The sequence below is a fragment of the Aquarana catesbeiana genome, linkage group LG12, assembly GCF_042186555.1.
Source record: "Aquarana catesbeiana isolate 2022-GZ linkage group LG12, ASM4218655v1, whole genome shotgun sequence".
Lineage (NCBI taxonomy): Eukaryota > Metazoa > Chordata > Amphibia > Anura > Ranidae > Aquarana > Aquarana catesbeiana.
The window spans coordinates 39400798-39413180 of NC_133335.1; the positions used below are offsets into that span (position 1 = coordinate 39400798).

The following is a 12383-nucleotide window of genomic DNA, read 5'->3' on the forward strand; positions in this document are numbered from 1 at the left end:
TTCTGTACGTAATGCACTCTTGAACTCCGCACTCTGTACGTAGCTTAATCATGAACCCTGAACTCTGTACATAACGCACCCCAGATACAACCACCCTTTGAGGACAACCATACTGCTGGTGCGGCCTGTGATTAAATTGAGTTTGATAGTAAAAGATGAACTGTCTGTAAAGCATTCAGTCAGATTCTCTGGTTTATGCTTCCCATGCATGAATGGATGACATGTTCCTCCCATGAGGTCCAGGTTATTGATCTTCTCCAAAGGTTTGACCCTCTTCTTAGTTGTTAGGTCAGTTCCAGGACTCGTTAACCTTGATCAGAGTTGTGGAACGAATCTGCAGTTTATAAACCAATCCTAACAGGGGTGTCCACATTAATAAATCTGATGGCTATGTTAGGTTTTGCAGACGCTGCGAGTGTTTCCTGTCTGCGCTGTCTATCCTAGCACAGTCATTGTACTCCTTCTGCTCCTTGGCAGTGCACCATAATTGACGTTCCCCTGCGGGGAAAGGAACAATTGCTCATAAAAGCACATTAGCATCTTTGAGATTTTCCTGATGCCAGCTTCTGTCAAGCAATGTAAAGTAAATTCTGAATATTGTTTATATGATCACAGTGCCTCCTGGCTGACTGTGCTGGTAGTGCGCCACTGCTTGGATGGCTGTCACTGTGTTGGTTGATGTTGTATGATGTTGGTTGATGTTAATAAAAAATATCTTTCTCACAGGTTGACCTTGCTCCAGGATGTCTGATCATTACCAGGACTACGATGCAGTGGGGGACCATGTTGCTGCTGACGGGTCCCCTCATGAGTTCGGCTCCGGAGGGTCTGCCATAGACTATGCGGACCATGGCCAGGAGGGTGTCATCCGGCTGCCATCTGCACTACAACATGGAGAGGGTGAGTTGAGATCCTGTGGCCAAGGCACAATAATTGTAACTGTCCACACTTGTAGAAGCTGTCAGATAATATACCTTTTATTTGTACAACGTCTGTGGTTGTCCTTCTTCCTTTTTCTTTTTTTTTTTTGCAATCAACAAAGGTAAAGCTGGATGCGGCATGTAAAACTGCAATTGGGCTCTTTTGCTTTTTGCTTTCAGGAGATTGTACAGGGGTGATCATATCTGGGTGCTGTTACTCCTTACTTGACCAGTTGGCATCATAGGGGCAGGGAGGTGACACTGCTGTAATCCTTCAGTGTAGTTGAGAAAATGGTAGTAATAGGATGATTGGGATTATAACGGTCCCTCCGACCAAGGAATATACATAGTTTATTTAAAATTAGAAATTTTATTACATAAAGCAACAACAAATGATGGGTTCAATAAAAACTATTGGCGAACCATAGTACAGATCGTATTAATCACTGGTATATAATATATAATATATATATAATACTTGATGTTGTATCCCAACATGTTTCGCCAACATTGGCTTCTTCAGGGGATTTCTACAGACCAGTTTTCATATAGCTCTAGTGATAAGATCATATTCATAAATCAATGGTCATTCTTACAATTACAGCAGGTAATACCAATTATATATTATGATTCATTCTGTCCAATCACCCATCGAACTCGCCAAGGAGACATCAGAGGAAATCACCAGGTAGGTCCACACGAATATGGAGGGGAGACTGTGCGATCACAGGGAATATACAGGGACCAGGCTACAAAAGGGGTGCATGAATCAGAAAACTGAGATAGTTAGATAGATAGATAGATCTATCTATTTAATCTAATCTATCTATCCTGCTTCCTGCTGAGACTCATAGAATGTGTGTTTGGGGGGTGGGATTATCTTATTTGCACTTGTTCCATGCTGCTTTTGTTAAGGTGCTACTTTTTAACATTTATATCCCTTTTCAACCTCTCTGTTCTGATTTTCTCTACCTAAACATGTCTTGTTTCATTTCCATTTTGCTGGCGCCCCTGTTGTTTGTGTGGCAGCACTGCTTTGTTGCTCACAACCTCCCCCTACACATAACCGAATCCCAATGGCCCCTCTCGCTGGCATTGAGGAACTGTATGATTGTGTGAGCCTTTTGGAGCCTTATGACTGTAGTTTGCCAGGTAAGGTATTCAGTTTAAAAGTAGGTGAGAGCCGTGGTAGAGAACCCGTATGTAATAGAATCAATAATAGAGCTAGAGTGTACTTGTTGGACTCCAGGCAAAAGACATAGGTTCCAGATCTTACCTTTTTTATAGCCCAGGTATATGGCCTGCCTTCTATTACAGCTACCAGCATCCTCCATGATCACTGTTCAACACCCTCTTCTCAGCTTTCCCAAAATCCTAGTTATGGTACTCACGGATCTGCCAGAATCTGCTTCTTTAGTTACCTCCCCCTCCCAGCATGCTAATTGGACCAGGATTAAGGACGCCGTTTTATCATTGTGTCGAGCCGGTGATAGACTTTAGCGGGAATTTGGATTGCTCACACAAGCACCTGATAATATTTTTTTAATTACAGTAAAACCTTGGATTGCGAGCATAATTTGTTCCGGAAACATGCTTATAATCCAAAGCACTTGTATATCAAAGCGAATTTGACCATAAGAAATAATGGAAACTCAAATGATTCGTTCCACAACCATTTATTCATAGGTCCTTCAGTTTATAGTCCATATAAAAAGACTGACCAGGTTGTGTAACCATAAAATGTCCATCCACAAATGGAAGCCTCCACAAGGGGTTTAGAAGCAACATCCAGCAGGAGCTACAGGGTATAAAAGAGAAGAGAGGCGCCTCTAAGTGTAGCAATATGGTTACATTTAATGAAGGTACAACATTTAGCAACTTACATGGTTGATGATTAAAAGAGGCACATCTAAGTATACAGGCATCCGGGGTAAACCTGTCCACATAGACCGTCCTCCGCACCGCCGGCTCTCACCGCTGTCAGTCTGCAATCATGACCGGGAAGACTATCCTGCAGAAGAGTGATTGAACCGCTTGTGGAGCGCAGAGTGGAAGGGATGACGTCGATGGTGAGGAGGATGGTCTATGTGGACATCTTTACCCCGGATGCCTGTATACTTAGATGTGCCTCTTTTAATCATCAATCATGTAAGTTGCTAAATGTTGTACCTTCATTAAATATAACCATATTGCTACACTTAGAGGCGCCTCTCTTCTCTTTTATACTCAGTTGTGACATGACGCTACTTGTATATCAAGACATCGCTTGTATATCAAGTCAAAATTTATTTTAAAAGTTTGCTTGTCTTGCAAAACGCTCTCAAACCAAGGTTTTACTGTATTTCAAAACTGGATGCGGGTTTGAAATCGTGTGAGTTCAGCTGAACTCACACGATTTCAAACACGCATTTCAGTGTGAGTTTGGGGGGCGATTTGAAAGACATCTGTGCAGCTTCACTGCACAGATGTCTGATGAAATTGCCCCCGAAGTCGACAAAAGTAGTGCAGGAACTACTTGTGGATATCAGTGCGGCGCTGCAAAGTTGGCGTCGCACCAATTTGGACAATGCCGTTGCCTGCAATAGGCTGATATTTGGCATGCGATTTTCATGTCGAATTTGAACGGGGGCTAAGGGGTGTTTTTTGCTTTGCCTGGAGTTCTTCTAGTACGTAGAATCCTTTCCCAGTATTCACAGAATTAAACCATTTTCTTCTTTACAGGAACATGAAGCCATTTCAGCAGCTTTTCATCTTGTTTATTCTCATCATCTGTATTTCATTTTGAGTCTCCGTTATTGACCGGAGAGGGTTTTTATAGTTTTTTTTTTTCCAGGGTCGTGTGCCTTCTGGGAGGTAAATGGTACAGCGCAGTTTTATTTTAAGTGATTTTCCTGCTGATGGTTTTCTGGGGGTGACAGACACCTTGAAGTTTGTGTGTCAGCATGATTCAGGTTTAGAGTGACATTGCATCTTTCATTGCTGCAATGCATCGCAGTTCATCCTAAAACGCAGCAGTGGAACGTGCGGGTTAGAATGACATCCATTTGGATATTCCTAAAAAAAGGTGGTCTACCCAAAACTGATATTTTCTGTATGGAGATATTGGTTTGCATAAAGTGGTAATAAATTAGTTTTTTCATTTATTACATTGAACACAATTAAATAAACATTCCCCAGTAATTGTTAAATCTCTTACTCCAGCACTTGCAGTTTACATTTTGCAATGCTGCTGGCTCCTGCTCTCTGTGCTGCTTTCCTGAGCTTCCAGTCTTTACAGAAAAGTGTTAACAGTGGACAGCGTAGTCTGCAACAAGTCTGTTAGCTTGGAGGAGGAAGGAGCAGGGGAATGCTTTTCCATCCTAGGCTTTGGGGCTGTGTGTTTCTGTTGATGCACACAGCATAGATACACAACTGTAGTCTCTGCATGCAAGTGTGGCTCCATAGGATGCTGTAAGAAAAAGGAGCCACCCTGAAACAGGAAACCAGAGGCAGCAGTCATGGCAGCTTACTGGAACATAGGCAAGGATAAAGAAGCTGCATACTCAGTAAGTTGATTGATTGAATCAGCTGCTGAAAAAAAAAAATTGAACTGAAGGTTAACTTTAATCACCCATCAGTTTGTTTCTCAAGGACCTCTGTGAGGCCATTACATTGGTTCTAAATTCAAAAGGTTTTTTTTATCCTTATGCATTCTGTGCATTAACCACTTACGGACCGCCCGCCGTCGTTTTACATCGCTACTTTGAAGAGGAATATCGTTGTTATGGCAGCAGCTAGCTGCCATAACTCCAGTATCCTCTTCTTCAGCAGGCGGCCCGCTTTCAGTTAAAAGTGGTCTCTGTGGCGGATTCGCCGCAAGATCACTTTTATCGGTGGAGGGAGAGGGGTGCCCCCCCCCTCCCGCCACGCTCCGGTGCCCTCCACCACTTACCGGAGCTGTTGGCAGTGGCGGAGGCGATCAGGTTCTTCTTCCTGTTAGGCATGGAGATGAGTGAGGGGAAGATGGCCCCCACCCATCTCCATATCATTGCAGGGCGGAAGCAACGTCAAAACGTCACTTCCACCCATAGCTCTTAAAGGGACATTTTTATTTTTTTTCAAATGACATTTTTTTTTTATTTTTTTATTGCATTTTATTGTAAATATGAGATCTGGGTTTTTTTGACCCCAGATCTCATATTTAAGAGGTCCTGTCATGCTTTTTTCTATTACAAGGGATGTTTACATTCCTTGTAATAGGAATAAAAGTGACACAATTTTTGTTTTTTTAAAGAAAAGTGTAAAAATAAAAACATAAAAGGTAAAATAAATAAGAAAAAAATATATTTTTTTAAACACGCCCCGTCCCGCCGAGCTAGCATGCAGAAGCGAACTCACACGTAAGTAGCGCCCGCAAAAACTGTGTTCAAACCACACATGAGGTATCGTTGCAATCGTTCGAGCGAGAACAAAAATTCCTCTGTAACTCAAAACATGCAACCTGTAGAATTTTTTTAAACGTCGCCTATGGAGATTTTTAAGGGTAAAAGTTTGTCACCATTCCACGAGCGGGCGCAATTTTGAAGCGTGACATGTTGGGTATCTATTTACTCGGCGTAACGTTATCTTTTACAATATATAAAAAAAATTGGGCTAACTTTACTGTTGTCTTATTTTTTAATTCAAAAATGTGTTTTTTTTTTTCCAAAAAAGTGCGCTTGTAAAACCACTGCGCAAATATGGTGTGACAAAGTATTGCAACGACCGCCATTTTATTCTCTAGGGTGTTAAAAAAAAAAAATATATATATATAATGTTTGGGGGTTCTAAGTAATTTTCTAGCAATAAAAAATGTTTTTAACTTGTAAACACCAGAACTTAGAAAGAGGCTCGGTCCTTAAGTGTTTAAAGCAGTTGTAAAGTCTCAGTGTTTTTCACTTTAATGCATTCTATGCATTAAGGTGAAAAACCTTCTGTGCTGCAGCAGCTCCACAGAACCCCCCTTTTACTTACCTGAACCCGATCGTTGCAGCGATGCGAATGAGCCCAGCAGCCCCAGCCGCTGTCTCAGGTCCTCGTTGGATAGATTGCTAGCAGCAGGAGTCATTGGCTCCCGCTGCTGTTAATCAAATACCGTGACACGGGAGCCAGGGGTGGAGCCAACTCTGGCTGTCTGTGTCAGCCGGACTTATGGAAAACGGCTTTCGGAGGGGGCACCCGATGAAGAGGAGGAGCCAGGAGCGCCGCCGGGGGACCTCAGAAAAGGAGGATTGGGGCTGCTCTGTGCAAAACCCTTGCACAGAGCAGGTAAGTATAACATGTTTGTTATTTTTAAAAAAAACTAACCTTTACAATCACTTTAAGGTAAAAACCTGTGTGCAGCCTCCCCTCAGCCCCCCTTTATTCTTACCTGAACCCAATCTCAATCCAGCGCTGTGCATGAGAGCTCAGGAGCGAGCACGCACGAACCATGCAGCACTCAGCAGGGGGGAGGAGCCATGAGCGCGGGCGTGGGCCTGAGAGGAGAAAATTACAATCCCTTTAAGGCTGGGTTCACACTGGTGCAATGCAGGAACCACAACGATCCCTGTGCGGGTTCCCGTATAGCATCTGACTTACAGGCAGTTCGCTCTGCTTTCTGCGAACCACTGCAGGTGTCAATATAAAGTTAACGACACCCCCGTGGGAGAGGTGAAATCAGATGGAATCGGATCACATGGATCTGAACACCCATGCGATCCAATTCCAGTGTGGACAAAAAAGATGTCCTGCACGATTTTGGTGCGAATACAAACTGTATGACTGAATTCGCATCGCACAAACATCGCATGTGATGTGCACAGAAATGCGGTGCGAATCACATGCAATGTCTGGCATCACATAAGTATGAAACTGTCTTATCAACTTTTGTTGCTGGAAGCTTGGGTATGGTTAAGCTGATTCCGATGTTAAATTTAAAATATAACTTGTTTTAGATAGAGAGGAGGGGTTAGAACACCTAGATTTATTACGGTTTGTGTCCCCATTAGAGAGATTCACCCCCTCTTTGTCCTGTTTACCATTATCATTGGAACTGAAAGTGAAAGTTAAAGCAAATTCCAAATTTTGGGTTGTCCCCAGAACAGTAAAAAAGGGGAAATCTTCCACACTAGTTCTGGTGACCTGGGGGGTCCCCAAAATATTCCCTTAATTAGCAGGGATTTCCTCTCACTTCCTATGGAAGGATTGATAGATCTGTATAACTAACCCCTGTCGGACTTTCCCCGCTCAATCAGTGCTGCGGGCTATAGCCTTCTGGAAGTCTCCTCGCTGTCAGAATACAATAGCTCAGCGGGAAGGATTCTCTCATTCACCTTGATTATGTAGATGGGGGAATTGGGTCTTTTTTTTTTTTTTTTCCATTCACCGCAATGGTTCAACAAAAAAAAAAGATCCATCTATGGGCTGCCTAATACCCCAATTTGAACAGAAAACAAGTAAGTCCGTTAATAAATTGTATCCTCCCCATGCTGTAAAATGAAGGCAGTACCCTGCACTACCAACCAGTGATGTTTGACGACATAATTGTTCTTATGTGATCTCTTTTGTAGCCCTGCTGGTATTGTAGGGTAATAACTAGGGGGACCTGCTTCAGTTTACATGTGGGGAATAATTGGTGCAATTCTATGGCTGTACCTTGAAAAATACAGCCTACGAATAGTCTAAAATGATCTTCTTTATTAGGTCAAACACAACATCAAAGCTTGCCTGCTTTTTTGGTCATGTCGCTTCATATACAAAATAATGGACCCTAACAAACTAAGTAGAAGGACTATAACGGTACCCAATTTATGTAAAAAGTGTCAAAAAATATTTATTATATGATAAAAAATTACACATGTATACATATCAAAAAAAACATACAAAACACACACAAACTGCACATAAAACATAACCAAAACCATCTAGTACTCCTTGAATACAGATTCTTGGTGGCTCCTCTATAGTAGAGCACAGTGAGCTATAATTTCGACGCAGTTTGTGTTTCGCAGGAGATAACCCGCTTCTTCAGGAAAAGTTTCAGCAAGAACACTCACGGTTAATAGTCAAAAACATCAATATAGAAACACATTGAATGGTCATTGTGACCCATATAATCCCAGAGGACGGTCCTCCTCGTTTTCCAAGATAATCGTTAATTCCTATGTAGTTGGAACTAGGTGTCCATAGTCAACTTGTATGGTGTGCACCTAGTGATATACAAGGTATTATATTAGATAGGTAAAGAGGTTCCCATCATGTCGTTCCTCAGATCAGCGTGGAGTGAGATAGTCTGCTGGTTTTAATATGCCAATAATGTGTTTCATGAACCTTCCTGGGAATCAGGGTCACATTTCAGAGCAGGACCGGATGCACTGACATTCCGTACAATTCTCACACTCTCGGTTACTAGGGCTGAGCCAAATCTAGAATAGAGAAGGTAACCAGCTCATATTCTTCAGTTCGTTGCAGGAACATTAGGATAACTCAACAAACCAGCTTTTGTATGAAAATCATTACACATTTATTAAATTGTAAAATATCCGACCCTTAAAGATGATCTTCTCCCAACATGTACCATGTATTGTGTATCATGGAAGCAAACCAAAAGCTGGAGAACAGAGGCGATTCCACAAACGTTTCCTGCCCACCTAACAACTTCTCGTCTGATATTGGCTTCCCAGAAAATGTTTCTTGCACTTTTTCTTGGCATTCCCTGTCCAGAAAGTACCAGAGTGTAACCACCCTGCCCGGCCATAATCTAATAGGCCTGGTCAGACACGACCTCCCTCTTCCTCTGTACTACTGTCTGTCTTAGGACACTTGTGATAAAGGTCGGGGCTCTGTCAGCATAGTAGGAAGCACATTTCTAGTAAATGAAAAGGGTATTTAAGGCATATCCAAGCAAAAACATACTGTACAGTACTTTAAAGAGGGGAAAAAACTTTAGTTGAGCCACTTTTGTAAAATGTGCTTAAACAATGAGTTAAAGTCCAACAAGGCGCATGCCACCCCTGGACTTATCTCCTTAATTTACATCTGACAGTTTTATGGAACTCTGGGAAGATAGCCTTCACTACACTCTGGCGCTCTCACAGGAGAGACTCCATCTTCTCACACACAGCATCTCTGCCCACCCTCCCTTCTGCTGACCATTCACAGAAGCCTTTGTATTCTGTGAAGAAATTTACATAATACAAAGAGCTCCTATAGTGTGATAGCTCTCTCCCGGCGCTCCATAAAACTGTCAGATGTAAGATAAAGCGAGAGAAGTCCAGGGGGTTGCAGTACCTGTTGGACTTTAATGCATTGTATGGCTGCACATTTTACAAATTGACTGAATTTCTAGAGTTCAGCTTTAAAGTGGTTGTAAACCTCAGACATAAAATATGAATAAAGCATATCCCTCTGTAGTGTGTACTTGTCCCAATTAAGAGCACTAGGTGTCATTTCTGTCTGCTGTCTTCATCCCTCAGCTATCTGCATGAGTTCTGAGAGGTTTTCCTAATGCCAAGAGAAAAAAGGTGACACAGGAGGGAGCGCTCCAGCACACAGCCTGTGATTGACAGCCTCACCTCGTTTCTGTGTGCTGTGTGAAGGGGTGTGTTCCTTCCTTCCAATCAGCTCTTAGAGCCCTTCTCACTGAGATCTGCAGTGTGTAACTTCAGCTCTCAGTCCTCTGTTTTCTGAAAGCTTAGACAAGCCATATACAGTGGGGGAAATAATTATTTGATCCCCTGCAGGTTTTGTAAATTTACCAACTTACAAAGAAATGAAGGGTCTATAATTTTTCTCACGGGTGTATTTTAAATGATAGCGACAGAATATCAAGAAAAAAAACAGAAAAAACACATGATACAAATGTTATAAACTGAGTTGCAGTTCAGTGACTAAAATAAGTATTTGATCCCCTACCAACCAACAATAATTCTGGCTCCCACAGACTGGCTACAGTATGTGCTCATGTGGTACACAGATTAGTCCTGTCAATTTAAGAAGGTGCTCCTAACGACAACTCATTATGTGTATATAAGACGCCTGTCCACAGAATCTCTTATTTCATTCAAACCTCACCATCATGGGGAAGACCAAAGCTGTCAAAGGACATCAGGGACAAGATTGTAGACCTACACAAGGCTGGAATGGGCTACAAGACCATCAGCAATAAGCTTGGTGAGAATGAGACAACTTGGAGTGATTATTTGCAAATGGAAGAAATACAAAATAACCATCAATTGGCCTCAGTCTGGAGCTCCATGCAAGATTTTGCCTCATGGGGTAAGGATGATCATGAGTAAAGTGAGGGATCAGCCCAGAATTACACGGGAGGAGCTTGTGAATGATCTCAAGGCAGTTGAGACCACAGTCACCAAACCAACCATTGGTAACCCAATACGCTGACCTCGATTGAAATCCTGCAGCGCCAGCAAGGTCCCCCTCCTCTAGAAGGCACATTTGCAGGCCCATCTGAAGTTGGCCAATGAACATCCAAATGATTCAGAGAAGGATTGGGAGAAAGTGCTGTGGTCAGATGAGACCAAAATTGAGCTCTTTGGCATTAACCAGACTCGCCATGTTTAGAGGACGAAAAATGGGGACTATGACCCTAAGAACACCATCCATACAGTCTAGCATGGAGGTGGAAACATTATGCTTTGGGGATGTTTCTCTGCTAAAAGTACAGGTCAAATTTGCCACATTGAGGAACCAATGGACAGGGCCATGTATTGTGAAATCTTGGATGTAGACCTTCTCTCAGCCAGAACACTGAAGATGGTCGTGGATGGGTCTTCCAGCATGACAATGACCCAAAACATACCAAGGCAACAAAGGTGTGGCTCAAGAAGAAGCACATTAAGGTCATGAAGTGGCCTAGCCAGTCTCCAGACCTTAATCCTATAGGAGGGAGCTGAAACGTCGAGTTGCCAGGCGACTGCCAAGCGACAGCCAAGATACCTTAAGGATTTAGAGAAGATCTGTAAAGAGTGAACCAAAATCCCTCCTGAGATGTGCACAAACCTGGTAACCAGCTACAAGAAATGTCTTGCCTCTGTGATTGCCAACAAGGGTTTATCCACCAAGTGCTAAGTCATGTTTTGCTTGGGGATCAAATAATTATCACTCACTGAACTGCAACTTAATTTATAACATTTGTATTGTGTTTTTTTTCTGGATTTTTGCTTGATATCCTGTCTCAATCATTTAAAATACACCTATGATAAAAAATATAGACCCTTCATTTCTTTGTAAGTGGGCAAACTTACAAAATCTGCAGGGGAACAAATAATAATTTTCCCCACTGTACATTCTGCACCTTGAACAGATGTAGAAAAGAGAAGACCTCAGATAAACAGGTGCAACTTGTATGGGAGGATTTGTTTAACCTCTGTGTATCACTTGAGGCTAGTCAGTTCACTGGGTATATGCAAGGGTTTACAACCACTTTAATGACCCAAGGTGGCTTTAAATTTAGGTTACTGTACTTGAGTGCCGCATAACATAAGTAAATATGTTTGTAAATGTTCTCAGATATATATATAAAGAGAAGGGTTTGACATCGTATCTAGCATTGTGTTTCTTAGTTGTCCGCCATTTTGAATGTTTCAGGCTAAAGTAGAAAGTGTGATGGGAATGGGCAGCCAAGACCACTTGGGCTCAGACTTGGGGAGACCATCTTTACAGTTTAACATTCAGCTGTATTGCTAAATTTGCACTATCTAGTCATTTTCCACTCCTATAGTCCTATAAAAAATAAAATGAACCTGACCTAACTTCAAGGTTCTTCTAAGGTACTAATCTGTGTTGGCCTTTATTTCTATCTCTATCTCCCTGTTGGAGCCCCTTGGAGCCTAGGCCCAAGTTAAAAATAATGCCTTGACACTAATGCCCACTGAAGTCCTAACACTTGTCAAGTGACTGGGAGAGGGATTAGCATTGGGAGGAGGAGGGGCTTGGTGTCAATTTTGAAAGATGACGTGACCCCCAATTACAGCCTGGGTCTATAGGGGTCCACAGGGATCAGTTTCCAGGCCAATAAGGGTACTTTCAGGCAGCACAAGGAACCAGGTCTTCAGCGCTGTTTTAAGGCCAAGTCATGATGACTTCTAATAGTAATAGGGTCTTCATTGTAATAAAAAAGATATAAAACAGTTCATTTCCTGGATGTTAGGTCAGATGGGTGCTGGACACAACTTAGTGGACCACCCTGAGATACAGATTTGCAGTAATGTTTGTAAAAGTACAAATAAAAGAGGAAAATTGCTGGCAAGCACAAGGTCGGAGTCAAACTGGCTTGTAAAAATGGCCAGCCTATCACAGACCTTACTGCCATGTTTTTGGCCCCAAATAGGTACCCATGTATAGTACTGAAAATATACAGTAAACACTGTACAGCTTGGGCGGCAACAATGCACAAACCAGGTACAAAAATTGCCATACTTACAACTCTTAGTCCTGGGTTCAAAT

At 42.3% G+C, this 12383-nt stretch overlaps 1 protein-coding gene across 10 annotated transcripts in view; it reads left to right on the forward strand.

Annotated features, from left to right (window-relative positions):
* LOC141114125 (microtubule-associated protein tau-like) overlaps positions 1-12383 on the forward strand; it is a 115342-nt gene that overhangs the window by 51555 nt on the left and 51404 nt on the right. For all 10 annotated transcript variants that reach the window (XM_073607619.1, XM_073607621.1, XM_073607616.1 and 7 more), the window contains exon 2: positions 727-900. In XM_073607619.1, the coding sequence (XP_073463720.1) occupies positions 744-900 (157 nt within the window). In that variant the 5' untranslated portion in view covers positions 727-743. The remainder of the gene's footprint in view (positions 1-726; positions 901-12383) is intronic.